The sequence below is a fragment of the Lagopus muta genome, chromosome 11, assembly GCF_023343835.1.
Source record: "Lagopus muta isolate bLagMut1 chromosome 11, bLagMut1 primary, whole genome shotgun sequence".
Taxonomy (NCBI): domain Eukaryota; kingdom Metazoa; phylum Chordata; class Aves; order Galliformes; family Phasianidae; genus Lagopus; species Lagopus muta.
In genome coordinates, this window is record NC_064443.1 from 8,352,126 (window position 1) to 8,369,847 (window position 17,722).

Here is a 17,722-nt window from a genome sequence, read left to right on the forward strand (position 1 = left end):
TAAATAGTATGCAATCATTAATGGCCTGCTCAAATTACTGCCAGAGTCCATAAGCAAAAGCGACTCCTGATGCTTTACAACCAATTCTCAGGAAAAGCAACATCTAGGCAGTAACTAGAGAAAGAACTCTCAAATGAACCTTTGTTACAGGTTCAGAAAATACCAGTGCCTCAGTCAGATCAATAACCAGCCCTTAGGAGGAGGAAGGTGGAAGCTCTATTTCCACCTATATTTGAGCTCTATTACAGCAACAGTTCACCTGTTCCTTTTGCTAAAAATATATACACACACACAGACACCTCTCTGTCTGCCTCTGCCTCCCTCAAGGTGAGAGCCAGAATAAAAAACCTGAGTACTACAGAAGCCAAAATCAACTGCAAGGTTTTAGTCTCAGCAAACATGAAAAAACACTGATGTACAGCAGTCAGCTACAGAACATGAATTTTGCTTCCTACTGCCGAAGCAGCAGCATATTACACCTACTAGGAAATAAGGTGAGGAAGACTGACCATGGCTGCTTTTAACCTCTTAACTATAATCTTATCACAAACAAAGAATGAGGAATAAATATCTTACTTTTTTTTTTTTTTGTATGTTCTACCAAAAAGGAAAGCTTCTCCACAGAAAAGTTAGCTCTTATGTATATAAAAATTAGGTCTTGTTATTCATTCTCATAATACTTAGGAAAATAGTACATTTGTTAACAGCATTAACCTACTGCCAGTTGCACTTACTTTTACAAGTGTGTGTTCAAGGCCTACTTCACTGGCTGGAAACCGCAGGTCAACATCGATAGCAAAGGGTAAGCAAGCAGGATCAGTCTCCAGCATCACAGGGCTCTGAGGGTCCTTAAAGTTCACAGGTTCAGCCTGAGCAGCATCAGGAAGCTCACGATCATCTTTGTCCTGTGCTGGAATGGATTCATATTCATAGTTTTGTCTCACATCCTCTTCAACTTCATCAGCGTTTAGTCTTAAAGCTTGATTTACAGACCGTGCCAAGGATGAATCCGAGTGTCCTGAATTAGCTATTGTTTCTAAAAGCAGTTTAACAAGGCCATGTGTGTCAGTAACAGCAGGGTCAGATGCATCCTGATGTCTCAAGTCAGTATCGTGTCCACCGAGACCAGAAATAATGGAGAAAACCGTCTGTGGTGTCTCTGAGGTTCTGCCCCCTTAGGGAGGGAACAAAGGAGAAAAGCAATCATTACTGAGTCTTGAAACCAGGCACACGCACCCCAAAAACCTACACATACCCTCAGTCTCACTCATTAACAACAATTCACACAGCAAACACACACTTATTATCTCAATAAAAATTTTTAAACAGGAAGATGTTGATAGAGGTTTCTAAAGCTAACAGCCTCCCCAGGTAAGTAATTTTGTTTTCTCAGGTCATTCAATATGACACTATTTTATGTTTAAACAAAATTCCCAGCACGCAACCTGCGTATTTGATGAAGAATATCACAAGGTTTTCATCACTGATTAGTTTCAACAAAACATTTACTTCATTTCTACCTACTGCAGTTGCTCCAAAAACAGGTGTTTATCTTTAACCTCACGAGTTATCTTAGATGAAGCATGATTAAAAAGTTTACCATTCCTACCAAACACAGCCTTAGAACAGGGCTACTGTTCTTCTACACCCCCCCGAAAGGAACATATACCACATGTATTTATTCATCCTTGACAGAGACAAGCTAAAGAACTTTAAGCATCTGATGAACCTCTCGCTCATTTCAGCACATATGGAAATACAAAATTATTTAAATGCTATTCAGCTAATAAAAATCTGATCATGTTTAATCACTTAGCTCTCAGTACTTTTAGGCACTATTTTGGCAAGACAAATTACTTCCATGGATATACAAAAACATGGAAATTCAAACCACTGATGTTTCCATTTGGTACCTCTGACAAATGTTAGGTCAAAACTCAGTTTTAAACAGACACTGTTTTGATTACAGCCAGGTGGAAACGCATTCACTGATGTTACATAACAATGTGCAAAGACTCTCAAGTTTCATGTACTTCCAAATTAGAATCCTGTGATTTAGCATTTAGTCCACCCTCTGTCTTCCCCATCTACACACACCTGTCAAAAGGGAAACTGCTCTCTAAACTCAATCTCTTCATCTTCCAAACCAATCCTAACATCACAACAACTGCAGCTTGGTGCACACCCCTCTCCATGCTACACTTCTTCCCAACTCTCCCTCTTCTGCAGCAGGCTGTATCACTGCCCAATGGAACAAAGGGCACACCTTACGGGCTGATATAATATTAAAGACAATTATCTGAGGTTTGCATGTAGATAGATGTCATGTACAAAAGAAATTATGTCTCAAAACTGTAAGGATGTTTCCTTAGTCCCTATTTCAAAACTTAACTATTCTCAAGCTTACAATCAGTCAACGTTTACTGATTATTAATACAGAGCATTGGAGCCATAAGGAATCAGAGCAAAGCCTGAAGTCAGACAGAGACATTAGGGTATCAAAGCGCGCTTAGCACTCCATATTGCAAAGTCTCAGGCAGTTAAATAGCTAAGCAAACTGGTGAAGTCTGTCACTTTGTCTTCGTTCCTCTTAAACTGTCTTCTAGGAAGAGGTACCCTACATCTCTATTAGCATCACACATTAAACTACACAAATATTAAATCTACTAAGATTAAATCACAGGTGTTCTGTGCATTACAATAGCTAAAGAGTAACTTCAAACAAAATGTTTCTTACCTTCATATTGACAGTTGTTCTCTGAAGATTCACTCATTTTTAAGTGTTTTGGCAAATTTTCAGGCTGTCTTTCCAGTTTTCTTTTCAGTCCACTTTTATTTCTAAGGTCCTCAGAATCAGAATCTCCACCTACATTCTTTTTCCTACACTGGATTAAGTTAATGAGGTCTTTGAGTCTATCTGGATCATAGTCCCCAAGATGAGGGAACTTTCGCTTGGCAGCAGCTGCCTCGTATTTTGCATGGATTCTTCTCCCACTTTTCACATTCCCAAATTCAGAATCTTCTTCTAGAGCTTCATAATCTGAGATGGGACTGAACTGCTGATGCTTTCGATTTCCCTCCATCAGCTCCCTAGCTCTAGAAACAGGTAGCTGATATGCTGCACAACTGAAAATATAGTTTTGCAAGCAGCTGTCGATGTGAGATTTATTTTTTGGAGCGGGATAAAGAAATTTTTTGTCATCCAACCGTGATTCATACCGATATAAGACAAATTCTCTATATTTTCCAGAGCCACTATGGCATCTTCTCAAATACTCATTTATATACTTTTCCACAACAGTATTGAAATCAGCACTAGCATCTTTACGAGACTGGATTAAAGCAAAATGTAGAGACTGAATAAACTTTGTGAACTCTGGAATGATCTGATTTTCGTGCAAGATCACAGTAGTAGAGTTTTTCTGTGTTCCACATGGAACACTTTTTTGTGCTGCCATAAAAGAAAAGAGAATTCACAATTAAAATCAAATCACAAAGCTATAAATAAATGACTACTGGTTAGCAATATTCTGTATTATGCATATTTAATGAAAAACAATTTGGAACGACTGGAGAAATAACCCAAGAGCTCAGAAAGGAAGTCAAGTAACCTACTTTTAAAGCCTGCTTAAAAGTCAGCCTGCTCATAATTGTGAACTGATCGCTTTCATCACTTCGTGGCAGCCCAAATCCAGACACTCACCATTTTCACTTTAAATCACTTTATAATCCCTTATAGAAGGTCACTCCAGAAGCTTACCAAGATTTATCACACAACAGCTCCCTGCAAGAAACCACCACCTTGGCCATAACAAATTGCTTTTCCTGGTTTACACTGACACGATGTATCACTAAGTCTTAAGCAGAATATAAACATTTAAATGAGCCCATAGACAACAATCTCAGCAGTGAACAAACTTACCTGAGCTCGTTACACCTCTGGGCTCTGGAAACAAAAACAATGCATTTAACATGCGAGATCGTCCAGTTTGTTGGTCTAGAATGAGAAAAGAAGAGTAGTGGGGAATGAGAAGACCCTCTGTGCTTCCAAAGATAACTCGACCCCTAGGGAACACCATAAAAATGAACAAAACGAGGAACAGTGCCCTGCACAAGCAAACACAGAAGAACCAACACTCCCTCACATCCACCCACCCACCCACACCCCAACCACCCAATCTGAAAATGCATACCATAAGGGGATGCCATTTGCCAAGGAGAAAGAAGAAGAAGAAATCCTCTGTCCATAAGTGGTTTTACAAGAACCTGTTTTCAAGGCCAAAAAAAAAAAAAAAAAAAAGCACACTGCATCAAACAACCAAAGACATTTTCTCACTACAAATACTCTTACTGCCTGTAAGCTTAACTCCAGTATAGGTGGAGAAGTGCTATAAGCACTGTTTTGGAGAGCGTCAGCTTCATAATACCAACAAGATCATAAATTTTCCAGGATGCCTCTAATTACTGAAATGATTCTCAAAAGGGAAAAGTAAAACCTGCTACACTTACAAGTTTCTCTTTTTCCAGCTTTTGAAGTAATCCCTCCAAGTGACTGCCAGAACGGGACTTCTCCACAATTTCATAAAGGCTACTATACATTCCATTTCTCAACACTGACACGGCACGAGAGGAGAAAGAAGTCAGAAGAAGAAAATAAAATTCAAATTCAGTAAACATTCTGAATTTAAAAGATTCATATAGAACAATTTACCTTCTTTTGCCCCTACATAAGTTTCTTTATAGAACAACAGCGGTGATACTTTCTTCTTCAATTGGTCAATGCTCACAGCTTTTTCCAGGTCGAGTTTCTCAGGTCTAGAGAGAAAGGGTGGGGGATTAGATTGTGGAAAAATAAAACAATTGAAGTCTCCTCTTCTTTGACCTCCACAATCCAATCCTTATTTTGGCAAAAAAGAAATGATCAAATACACACTTGTAAAAATCAGTTCCTCAGGCTGCCCTGTGAGCCAGTGGTGTTCACTGCTTCAAAAGAGTATGTGTCACTTAAATAACAAAAACACACCAAAGAAAAACCCAAAGGCTGACAAGAGTTGTGAGAACAAACTTAAAAGCAGCTCTGGGCATTCTTGACTCAGGAGTCTATCTAGTTTAACATATTTGAAGTGTCTGGCCACAGTGTATTTTTCATCTGAACACACCTGAAATCTGCTTAGTCTATCAGAATAAGTTTTAATACAGCAATTTTTTAAACTGTTGTTCCTTAAACAATTATACTCACAGCTTGCAGGGAAGGAAAGCACGTACTGCTGACTTCAAGGAAACATGGCATAAAAGTTTGCCTTTATTCCAGAGCTGTCCCCTCCATAACGTATAGTTAAATTTATCTAAATTAAGACGGAAACGAAAAGAAACATTAAGTGAAACCACTTCTTAGGAGGGACTGAAAGGAAATGGCAGTAAAGTGATTGCTGATGCTCCTGAAGCTGTTTTAGGGAAACTTCCTGCTAACAACAGAGCAAACCTTAAATAATGTCAAAAGATAACCAGAAAAGCTTCTGCAATCTTATCTTGTTTTGACTTGATCTCAGCAGAGCAAAGCAGGTTGGTATGTTACCTGTACATGGCCATACAAACACATCCTTGTTACCAGCCTGTGCAACGATATCCTCTTTCCTTACCTTAACTGCCAACCACTTTTACACATATGAAAGTTTTGCCTGAATGATGGTAAAAAAAAAAAAAAAAAAAAAAAAGCAGTTGAGGATCCTACTATTTGAAGTGCCTTTGAAAAGCAGATCTGTGAACAGAAGATATGTTCCTGCCACACTACAAGTAGAAAAAGGAAAAAGAAAAAAAAAAAAACCAGCTTTGGATTTTGTTCAGTTCTGATTTATTCTGGTAAGAAAAGATACACCAGGAGGTGTCTGTGAGATCATCTGATATTAGGAAGAGATCCCTGCAATCAGTATAGTACAGAATAAAAGCTAGGCACACATTCAACATAACTAAGCAATCATTTTGGCTAGAAAAAAAATGGCCATTACTTTCCATGCCTACAATCACAAAGTAATACATTTCAATTCATTCTTACCTGTACTTCTATCTGGATTGAAGCTGTTCGATCTAACAAAAAGAAAGGAGACTGAATTACTGAGTAGCCTGAGACAGAAGCTTCTGGCTACTAGATTTTATACTAAGGATACCCTACCAGTCTAAAATAGTAAAACTGATAATACACTCTTCAAACTCAAGCTATCATTACAAAAGATTCTCTTCTCTCTGATAACTGAGAATTGCTGTTACACTAAATGCTACAGTCCCCACAACTGGATGCCTTCCTACCAGTACAGGTATTATATTCTATCTGTAATCAACACAGACAGTCACTCCACAAGCAGTAAAGAGTCCAGAGATAAAACATACAGAACATTTTCTTGAATACCAAACACGATATTGCAGTGAACACCATTACAACTCTACATTTATTCTACTAAACTTCCTTTGTGGATTCCACTTAGTAAAGAAGGTTAGGTAGATGAGAAGAGCAGCAGAACTGCTTCCTAGCCAGCTTGATGTATAAAACCAGTTCATCATCTCTCATTTTGCATTAGAAACAGTACAGTAAGTCCTTGGGACACATCCTTTCATTTCAACACTGTTAATAATTTAGGACTGGTTTAGATTACTGCAAGCTATGAATTCACGTTGTATGTAGCCTTACAAAAATTCATTTCCTAGCTTACCTTGATGGGGGCAGAAATTTTGGTGTTTGCACAATTTCATCTTTGTAAGTAAAAGAAACAACAGCATAAGGACAGACATGCCTTGGTCTTCGCCTTATCTCATCAAAGCCATATTCATAAAAATAGTACTAGAAAAAAAACAGAACACAGCATTAAATTAGAAATCTGGTAAACTAGATTCTACACACTGACAGTTCGTGACCCTCCTCCCCTGAAAGATGCATTCTGTTTCACAGGAGTATCATAAAATATACTAATAACTATATGTAAAGAAATGGAAACAGATTAATAGCTTGAAATTCATTATGCCAAATATTAACTTTCACATCTAAAAAGTTGGAAGTTACTCTCAAGGAGACTTCTCCTATCAAGTCTGAGAGCAGGTACGTGTATATAAAGGAAAGAGAAGAGACTGACATACTGTTCTGTAACTGAACACAGGCTGCTGTGGGCTACTAGTGAATACACACAAACCAGATTGTAGTGTTAAAGTATTAGATACAACTACTTAGGTGTTCAGCATTAGCTATGCTTCAGGCAATTCACAACCATAATTCTGGGGTTTGTTTGAATCAAGTTTTGAGGCAAGGTAACAAAGACATCCTTCAGTTTCTACTACCTGAGTAAGTTCATATGCTCGATAAGCCAGCAAGGAGGTTACTTTATGTGCATTCTTTGAGACATGACACTCATGCTTTGGTGTTGGATCTAAAGCACTCTTCACTGTTGATTCCATTGCTTTCATACCTATGTGGTCATATATACTCTTCATTTTTCCCTGTAATAAATCAGAAGAATTGTAAACATAAGCTTTACCCTGAAAATGGCAAAGCATTCCACATGTAACAGGAAGTAAAAGCAAGCAAAAGAAAATAGGTTTTGAAAAAAAAATGTTAGTAAGAATACATTCTTTCCATACTTTAATAAAAAAAACAAAACCAACAACATATTTCTTCCCCTTCATAAACATTTCTTATTCTTTATTAAGCTCAATGTACACACTGAATTTTAAGCGTGGTATGTTTCTACATTCTGTGTAAACAGGTAATTGTATGAAGGGAGGTTCAGTAAGTACAGCTAAAACCACCTTTATTGCATCACTGATCACTACAAGCCTTCGTGACCAGATAACATAAATTTACCTTTATTACTTTAAAAATAATCACATCTCCAGTTGCTCCAATTTCTAGAGGATTGGGTTGCAATAAATCAGCATACCTGGAGATATATATACCTGAAAGGAGTATCAGAAACAAAAAAAAGCACATTATGCTGAAGTTTAAGCAGCGTTACAAGGCACTAAAGCTTTTCATAATCAGATCAGGAAAAGGAACAAAGGCACATTCCCAACTCACAACTCCTAGACACCAAAAGAAATATTTAATCGTACATGTGTGGTATTAATTATTATGTGCACCACAGCAGAAAATGGCCATGAAGTCAGTTACAAAGGAGTACAGCCACATCACTACAAGCGTTGTGGTCCGAGGCCATACAGATACATATTAAGAAAGTACTCACAAAGTCAGTCATAAAAGCACTCATGCTTGTGAGCACAAAGAGCCAAAGATTGGATGAATTCTTTGGCCTCACAATTTTATTGGCAATACAGAATGTATACAACAAAAATTAAAATGTACACGACTGAAAATTTCATTTCACCTTTGAGAGAGGATTTTAACCAGACGCCAGTCTGTTCTGACGCCAGTTTACTTTGCTAAAAATGCCCACATGTGATATTCCTGAAGAGAAGCACTAAACCAGTAACTGCATCACCTTTATCTGCTAAACCATACTGAATGATATCAGCACATACAACAAAAGACAGTTACCCATGGAAGGACTGCCGAGAATTGCTATTTTGGAGTGGCCCACCTGCAGCCCCTTTTCACATATGCTTTGGATCTGAAAAGAACAGACATTTTTTTAAACAGGTCTAACAAGAAAGCCAAAACACGAATAGAATAAAGAGTGATAAACTGAACAACAGTAGAATTCCAGCTGGACTAAAAGCAATGACAAAAACAACCCACAGACACAACACATTCCCTGTATCTTAAACTTTAAACACATATTTTGAACATTACTTGCTTTAAATACACTTCTGATTTACAACGCAGATGCTAACCTGCCATATGATCGAATACTTACAAATCCTGGCTCTACAGTAGCAGAAAAAGCCCTTTCCATCATTTTCATTAAAAAAAGTAAGGCTGAACAGAAACTAAATCTTGTGCGTACATAGGAAAGCAGCACGATCACCTCTGCTCAGTCTGTTTTTAAAAAAGCAGGAAGGAAATTACGCATGCTTCCATTATAAAAATAACTTCTAAGCAAGCTCTTCTTTTATTCAAAAAATCAAAATATTACTAGAAATCCCACACACAGACCAGAAAAATCTATCCATAAATCAGAAAGGAAAATATACTTTTATAAAGACATATAAACATGGCACCACAAATAACAGACAATAAGAAAGATTTAAACTGTGAAATAATATTGTATCCTTTCCATCCATCTACACCTTCCAGTGCTGAATGTAGCAGGAGTAGCTTAAAGATCAGCAAGTGTGCTGAAAATATCCAGTTAAAGAAAATACTGCTTAATTAAAAATTTAGCAAGGTTACACACAGTTACGTTTTCTTACCTGAGCTCGATCAACCATCAGAAATGCATAGGTTTCAGAAAGCTCTTTATCCTGGCGACCATCAAATTTCAGCTCTCTGCGCTTTTCTGTGAACTACCACAGCAAGTTCTTAAGTTACCTATGGCAGTAAGTTCTTAGCACATACAGACAGGTTACTGCATTATCAGTGCTGTAAGGCTCCATCCACATTAGCAGATCCAAGTGCACAAAACAATCAAAAGGCGATTTTGAACGAGACAGGGGAAAACATCTTCTGGCAAGTCTGTGCATTGCAGTAGGCAACACTGCATAGTTATGCAACAGTGCATAATATTTTAACGCTACTTGTAACACGCTCGTCAACAAGTGCATGTAGCTCAATGCCTTCCATATCACCTATGAAATTCCAGGATTAACCCTTATTCACTTTTTAGGAGAACAGGACGATACTCTTTTACACAGTGCACGTACTTCAGTAGCTCTGCCTGATACTGAGGTGGTTCCATAGCTGATACACACCTGAGCTGTAACACACAAATGGTGTAACAGCAGAATATACTTCAGAGTTCACAAGATAAAAATTTGAGCAAACCAATTGCACGTTTTGTCACTCCATACATGAAATCTGAAACAGATTTCAGGGGACCAAAAACTCACTAAAGACAGCCAAGACTGGATTTAAGAAACACAAGATAAGGTACAGCAGAAGTGCTTCCACTTTCAAGCTAACCATGCTTCTTCACTTACTGTGCTCAAGGAACCAACTTGTTTAGATTGCACTTCTTGGAAACTGATAAAGATTAAGTAAACTTCATAGCAGGAAAGTACTTTAATCATAAATTTCCATAGAAGAATCAAACCATTCAAAGAAGACTATGTAACTTCTTTACAAGCCCCTACAGCCTCTTTACAGCTTATTAAAAATAAGTAATATCAACAACATTTTAAAAATAAAATATGCACAGAGCAAAAGGATCCCTCATACAATTTTTCTTTTATTCACTGAATATCTCAAGTAAAATTTTATACATTTGTAGCAATAAACTTGCCTGAGGAATTGTTAGTTACATTCCCAGGGATGTTCTTTGCAATTTGATAAGAAGCACATAAGCAGAAAATACTCTTTGGGTCTTTGTTTCTAAACTCAAAAAAAGCATTGAAGTTGATTTGGTCTGTACCATAGCCATAAAGAAAACAGAAATATACTTACCTCCTTTTCTAGCAGCTCATTGTGAACTAAGCTGGCTCTCTTGTAGTTAAAATTGGACACTGAACTGGGTTCCAAGTAAGATGAATGCAGAATCTTCACAACATCATCAAACTCTCGGGAACCCACAGCTACTGGCTGAAAAAGTGCTATAAAATACAAGGAGGAAAAATAAGCACCAATATACACCTTAAAAAATTCTACATCTTCCAGTTTGTTGACAGAAAATGCATGAAGATACAGTCATGGTCCATTTCAGGTATTTTTTTAACACTAAATTACCTTCAAAATGCGGAATTCAGGCTAGAAAGTTGAAGTTAAAAGTCCCAAGAATTACAGCATCTTTAAAAAAAAGTTTCTTTACATGTTATTAATATTAATCCTCAACAGCCAGTTCTCGAGAGGTTTCAAGAGAAGCACCTCAACGTCTCAATCTACATTTGAAAAAAATCTAGTAAAACACTAATCTGCAAAACACTAACTAAATTACAAAACTTTGATTAAATTCATTAGCTCTTAATTAAGAACAAGCAACAAATTGTTCTAATAAAAACATCAAAAACAATTTCACAGCTAAACAAATCTTTAGAACTATTAAGGAATTTTTGTTTGTTGCTTATGGTAATTATGCAAAATAAGAACAAATTTGAATTCTTTTATTATGAGAAGGCTGATAATCTCTTATTACTGGAAAACCACACTGCACACATTCATCCTTTATAGTCCTATCCCTCACAGTAACTAGTTTAAAATTAAATCCCTTCATTTATTGTTGAAATTTACTTTCCAGAAAAACGTGTTGCCCAAGTTTGCACAGCTCTGGCACACACCTGTACTGTCCAGCAAAAGCTGCATTCATGCACACACTTGGTGAGGTAGTATTGTCCATCAAAACACAGCAACCATCCCAACACCAGCAACACCAAACAAGCAGTTTTAAAGCACCTCCGAAAGCCATTAAGAAACCATTCTTATCTAGAAAACCTTTCAGCTACATCTCAGTTCTCAAAAGGCTGACAGCAATACGGGAGGAAAGATAACCAGAAGTGGAAGAACTTCTGAAGTTTCTGTAATACTGTTAAGATTAAGCACGCTTTTAGAGAAAAACCATTAAGACACAAAGCAAACCTATGAAGGAAATACACACACTGGAAAAGCACTGCCAATGCAATCTTATCTGCATAAGCACAGCATGCACACAGCAGGGGAGCTGAAACTAGATGATCATTATGGTCTTTTTCCACCCATTCCATGGTAAGATAAACACCTGTCAGATCCATCTTAGCATCACACAGCACTGGTTTCACATACCAGCAGCTCCTCTTCTAAGACAGCTAGCACTGGTAATTTTCTATTTCCTGAACAATGATCACCATACACGCCATCCCCACGCACACCTCTTCCTCCCAGAAATGCACACTCCACCAAACCCAGCCCATTTCCTACTGCTGAACCAGGAGAGCAGAAAGCCTTACAGGACGACTTGGTGACTCATTACCACGTGCCATGGCGCACCAGCACCCGCACAGAACCAGAAGAGCCATGCTATGACTTCAGTTGTGATCCTGCCATAAACTCAAACATTGTCTGCTGCATCCCCACGTGTTCAAATATCCTTCGCTTTGTGTAAAGCTCTAATGAGTGAACTGAGACAGATTTCCTAGAAAAGAGCAAGTCTCCTTGTTCTACAGCTAGGATGAACTGTGCACTACTATACGAGCAGTGCTCCACAGATTTAAGAAAGGGCTAAATTCCTGTAATTATGGAACACAGTACCATTGGAACCTTTTTTCTCTTTATAAACAGAAGTGTTGCTTTTATTCTTAAGTTTCTCAGAAGGGTGAATGCTTTATTGCTATCGTTACTTATTATTCAGCAATATCTGTATTTTCATGTGCATCTCCAAATGCATACATCAAACAAGAATTATCCAATATAACTTCACCTATAATACTACTGAAGCTGTAAGTGCAGCTGCTACTTTTGTAACAAAGACAGATTAAAACTGAAATATTTTTAAGTCACTTTGAGATTCCACTTTTTCCTATCTGGGTAGGCAGAAACTAAGACATTAGACTGATTCTATCCACTGATCAAATCAGTCCAAGAACAAGACTTTATATCCACTGTTGTCTTGAGATTGCCTAAGGGCTGCCCTGAAGGGCAGCTATCTTCTAAAGGGTCACGGTCACTACATGAGGGTCCCTACTCACAGAGTTCAGAAGCAAGAAATAAAAACTGAGCAGCACCAGATCGTACACTTACACACAAAGGATGACTTTATCAAGTTTATCTCCAGCCCTACGCTGCTTGAAAGAATGGGAATGCGTGCATTTATTTTTCACCATACAAACCTCATGTAGGTATGCTTCACTACCTTTGCTGACTTGTGTAAATTACGCAGCAATTTATAAAAGGTACTGCACACTAGTCATGACAACACATACAAATAAGTTATAATGGTTTTTGCCAGCTTGTATTGCAGAAGTTAGAATAAACAACACTTCCATTTAGTTTCCACTCAGCATACTGGCACACAGGTATGTATTTTTAAGTAGAAACTACATTTACTAAATACAGTACTTTGTCTTGGGACCAATGTTAGACTGTGTGTTTGGATGCGTGTAATTCCCTGTAGGCGCTGAGTTTCTCTTTTACAGCTGCTTGATTTTTCAACTTAAGAAAATGGAGTCTGGAGGTAGCAGGTTTTTGTTTTAAGTCAGAATACAAAGAAAAGGAGGACAGTTACAGTCCACTTCAGAAGTCCTGATAAGCGAAGATAAGTCAACTACAGATTGTTAGCACCAACAAACAAGTGTGCCCACTAGTACTGACAATTTTTCCAAAATCTTCGTTTCTTAAGACTAAGATCGAGAATCAGTGCTGTTAAATGAAGCATAACGTTGGAGTTGTATGATTATTCTCTGCTTCAAATGTCTTTTGCTGCTCTCCTTTTATCACAAGGACTCCTTAATGAAAACTCCAGGTAGAAACAGCAGGTAGCGAATTGCAGATACTCAGCTCAAAGATACAAAAGATTAGAAGGAAAAAAGATAAAGCAGAACGTACCACCAAGTGCTGGTAAGTGGAAAAGGGACTACCTAGACTTCTGACCAAGAACTACTTGGACTTTCAAGGACAAGAGCACGACCTCTTCCTCCCCACTCAGTCTGAGAAACAGCACTCATCTGCTAACCTGGCCAACTACTGCAGTAAGTGCTGAACGTTAACCACTGCGCAATGCCATAAGCCAATGGCAACAGCGCTTTGGTAACAGGACCGGTATCTTGAAGTTCATTCAGCAAAGCAAGAAACACTCTTCCAGTGGCTTATCTTGGAAACAATTTTTTCCTCACACCATTAAAAAAAGTTCTTTGAAGTCCCAGACATTAGACATCTGAGATCAGATAATTAGAAAAAGCCAGAGAAGCAAGCTCTAAGCACTGCATTAAAAAGCACTAAGAAACTCAAAAGAGCCTAACCATCTATTACTAAACTGCACACTCAAGAAAACAGAACAACTTAAGGACAGTTTGCTTTTAAGTAGGCAAACAAACACAAACACACAAAGAAAAATCCCAGTGCCAATCTTTCATAAGGCTTTGGTTCCATTATTATTCCACTATGAAAAAGAAGGAAGAAGAAAGATTTTGTGACAACTTATCACAGCTAGGTTCAAGAAGTATGTGTCTTCCAGATGCACTTCTCCACAACTGACTCTCAGTTCCTTACTAATTTCCAAATACAGCTGCAGATAAATTCCAGAAAGGTTGAACAAGCAACTATATATCCTGTTTCCTATGATTTTTTTTTTCTTTACAATCAGAAGTTGTTCCAGAAGTACTTGGTCGTGCTTAAAATAAATTTTATCCTGAACAGATTTTGTAGTTTGTACGTAACACTCTTACATAATTAACAGCTACCCATCAAGATGATACATCCAAGAATAAAATCAGAGACTTTGAAAGCAAAACAAAAAGAGCTACTCCAAAACAAGACTGGAGGAAGCTTCCAAACCAGCTATTCCAAAAGGGACAGGTGTTACACTTACATTCTTATTTTAAAAGATGTATTTGAGTACTGCTACTCTGCATCTCTTAAGCACATACCACTACGATGAAGAACGTACTGTTAAATCTTCTTCCAAAAGATTCTCAAAGACCAAGCAACCAATTTCCATGTTTGCCCACTTTTAGCATTCTTGCCTTGGAAGCACCACCTCACAGTACTGATATAGTACCGTGTGGGAAAAGACCAATAGAGCCATCATGAGAAATTAAAAGCCTGCAACTGCTGTAGGCAGGATGAAGTCTGTACTCGGGCATCACCAGCATAATGAAAGACAAAGCTTCCAAGAAGCTTCTCCAAGTTGGAAGGCAAAGAAAGTATACTCAGTATACTAAAAAGTGAGACCTCAAGAACTGGTCAGTTAACCTTAAATTTAGGAAGTCAATTTTAGAAGTAAAGCAGGACAGGTAATTCAATCATCAGACTTGGAGACATTACTTTAAAGCCTTATGCGCACTTAGGAAATGGTGGTGCAGAGAAAAATGATGAATCGTATGATGTACAAACCTATTTCATAGATTTTCATTCACACTGGAACCAAGTGTTAGAAAGGAACTTCAAATGTCTGTGCTCTAGTACTAAACATTTCTGAGTTGCATTTAAAGTATTCAGATAAAATCAAACTTGGTTTCGAGATAGGGACACCATGTTTTATCCAGACATTTTTCCATCAGATGAGCAATGAATGTTTGGTTCTTTGGGTGTTTTTTTTTCCTCCATATCAACCCAGTCCTCCGCCAGTGGTACGCTCCCTCAAGAAATGGGGATGGTGAAGAAGGGAATAAAAGAAGAAAAGGAAAATTAACACCAAATATGGGAGAGAATGGGATAACGAAATAAACCTACCTTCATCTCTTCCTTAAAGAAGAAAGCATTTCAAGTTACATATTCGACTCTTCTCTGAAGAACTAGAAACCTATGCAAACTGTTATTTTTTGATACTAAGACACTGACCCCAAGTCATAACGGGTCAAGGACTGAAACAAGTTTTGGGGAGAAAGACATATCTACAGCAGCACTTAACAACAACCAGATAAGCAGAGGCCAGTGGAGTCTTACGAAAAGCAAGAAATACCACGGGCTTTCAGAGGAAGAGCCACCGGAAAAGAAGAAAACCAACCGAGGACGCCGGGAAACCTCCAACACGAGGCACGTGAACGTGGGAAGGCCGTTTCCTGCCTGCGAAGTGAGGAATCTCACTCGACAAGAACCACCTTCCGTGCACCCTCACTGAAGCGAAAAGCCTCTCAGCGTGCGGTAGTTGACCCTACCGAGGATCACAGCCCCCTCCTGCCCAGAGGGGGACAGGAGGAAGAGAAGCGAACCACGCGTCCTTTCCCAGAGAACCATCTTCTCTGTGTGCGCCTCCAGAAGCAGAGCCAGGACCAGCGCTCCAGCCCGCCCGGATCGCGTCCGCCTCGTCCGTCTTTTGTAAAGCAGCGGTCTGAGATTCGAGCCGGGATGGGTTGCTCCTCCTCATGGCCAAATACAAACGGAAAAGAGGGAGGGGTGAGGAGACGAAAGAACGCACAAGCCTCTCTGGTGCCACAAAACGTATCCCCAGCAGCCTCGCTGCTCCGAGCCGTGCTACGGCCTCCTCCACACCCGCAGGATTGCATGCAGCTGTGTGAGGTGCACAAAGAGCCTGCCTAACGGATAAGATGAAGAGAGAAGCGAAGGAGAGAAAGGAGGAAAGGGGAGGAACAACCTTTCTTTTCTCTGTTCTTCCTGGGGATCTGAAAGTTCCTCCTAACAGGCACGTCTTCTGGGGGCTTAGGGAGAGGGGGCGGCCCCCCCGGCACGTCGCTGGGCGGCGGCTGTTGGTCGCGTGCCGTTGGGACGCTGCTCCTGCGCTGGCTGCTGCTGGCCGTGATGAGGTTTGGGTGGACCTCGTCCTCTGCAGCGACTGCAGCCACCGGCAGCGCTTCCTCAGACCGTCCGCCATTTTGTGCGGCGTCCTCGGCGGCTCCCGCTCTATTGCTCTCCACCCCGAGGAGGCCCGTGCCGCTCTTCTCCGTCCGCTGATGCTGCTCCGGTTCCGTCTCGCCGCCGCTGGAGATCGCGGCATCCGCCATTCTCTCCTATCGCCGAAAAGCGAGCGCGACAGCCCGCGCCTTCTACTCCTCGCCCACCACGCTACCCCCGCCCGGCTCCATGCAGCGCTCGCTGCCGCTACTGCTCCCCCTCCGTCCGCTCTCTTTATGGCAGCCCCGCCGCCCCCTCCCCGCTCTCTAACATGGCGGCAGCCGACACGGGAAGGAGGCGGAGCCAACGACGATGGCGCCAGTTAGAAGCGGAGGGGCCGCGCGGGCACCGCCGCCTCCTCGGGGCGCGACTGGCGGCGGGCAGGGCGGTGCCGGCGCCCCGCGGGGCCGTTGCTTCTCCTGAGGCCTAAAGCCTGCAGTTGCAGCGTATTTAGACATGTTCAGTCAGTAGGAAATATAAACATTATAAGTGTGTGTCATAGCAAATCCAAAGAATGTCTGAAGAAATCTTCCTCACTGACCGAACACCACAAAAATATTTTTCCATATTTACCACTTGTTGTATAAACATACTTCTTTGCAATAGTGCAAATTATTAATTAGCATAGCCCTGAGGAGTTTTACCTGAGAGGTTATCACAAAATTACTACCTAAAACTGATGTTACAATTCTAGATCATTGTGCCACTATGAATCTTAAAGCTCAACGCAAAGTAGGCAGTAAGCATCCCAGTTCACAAAACAAAGCTTCAGTGAAAAATTACCTTAAGAAGAGATTAGTTGAACATTCCGAAGCAAAATAAATAAATAAATAAATAAATAAAGTTAGAAAATCTGTCACCTGAGGAGTCTTCCTGGTTTCTGTGGTTTCTGGTATTTGCCAAGCATTCAGTGGCTCCCTGGCTTGTAACAAGTGGTTTCCTACCCAATTACAAAGCAGCTGCAGATCCTTTGATTCTGAAATGAGGCGATATGTGGTACATTACTATGCAGATTAAGATCACAGTAATAGCCACAAAATATGAGACTTTTATAAGGAAAGACTGCATAAGACTCCATGCTCAAGGTGCCTGCACAAGAAATTATCCATGTATTCTTTTATGAAAGCATATCTACAAATGCAAAATATTACC

At 39.7% G+C, this 17,722-nt stretch overlaps 1 protein-coding gene across 4 annotated transcripts in view; it reads right to left on the reverse strand.

The window, feature by feature from the left end:
• TASOR (transcription activation suppressor) overlaps positions 1–17,496 on the reverse strand; it is a 28,784-nt gene extending 11,288 nt beyond the window's left edge. Inside the window, exons 1-15 of one of the 4 annotated variants that reach the window (XM_048956929.1) lie at positions 17,431–17,496; positions 10,541–10,686; positions 9,352–9,444; positions 8,537–8,609; positions 7,847–7,938; positions 7,324–7,482; positions 6,705–6,832; positions 6,053–6,084; positions 5,240–5,345; positions 4,712–4,815; positions 4,510–4,613; positions 4,194–4,266; positions 3,923–3,997; positions 2,738–3,451; positions 735–1,174 (exon numbers count right to left, since the gene is read on the reverse strand). In XM_048956929.1, coding sequence (XP_048812886.1) covers positions 735–1,174; positions 2,738–3,451; positions 3,923–3,997; positions 4,194–4,266; positions 4,510–4,613; positions 4,712–4,815; positions 5,240–5,345; positions 6,053–6,084; positions 6,705–6,832; positions 7,324–7,482; positions 7,847–7,938; positions 8,537–8,609; positions 9,352–9,369 — 2,118 coding nt within the window. In that variant the 5' untranslated portion in view covers positions 9,370–9,444; positions 10,541–10,686; positions 17,431–17,496. Of the gene's footprint in view, positions 1–734; positions 1,175–2,737; positions 3,452–3,922; positions 3,998–4,193; positions 4,267–4,509; positions 4,614–4,711; positions 4,816–5,239; positions 5,346–6,052; positions 6,085–6,704; positions 6,833–7,323; positions 7,483–7,846; positions 7,939–8,536; positions 8,610–9,351; positions 9,445–10,540; positions 10,687–16,313; positions 16,862–17,430 lie in introns of those variants that run through there. The other 3 variants (XM_048956926.1, XM_048956927.1, XM_048956928.1) reach the window with 3 other exon arrangements.
• Positions 17,497–17,722: the final 226 nt, after the last annotated feature.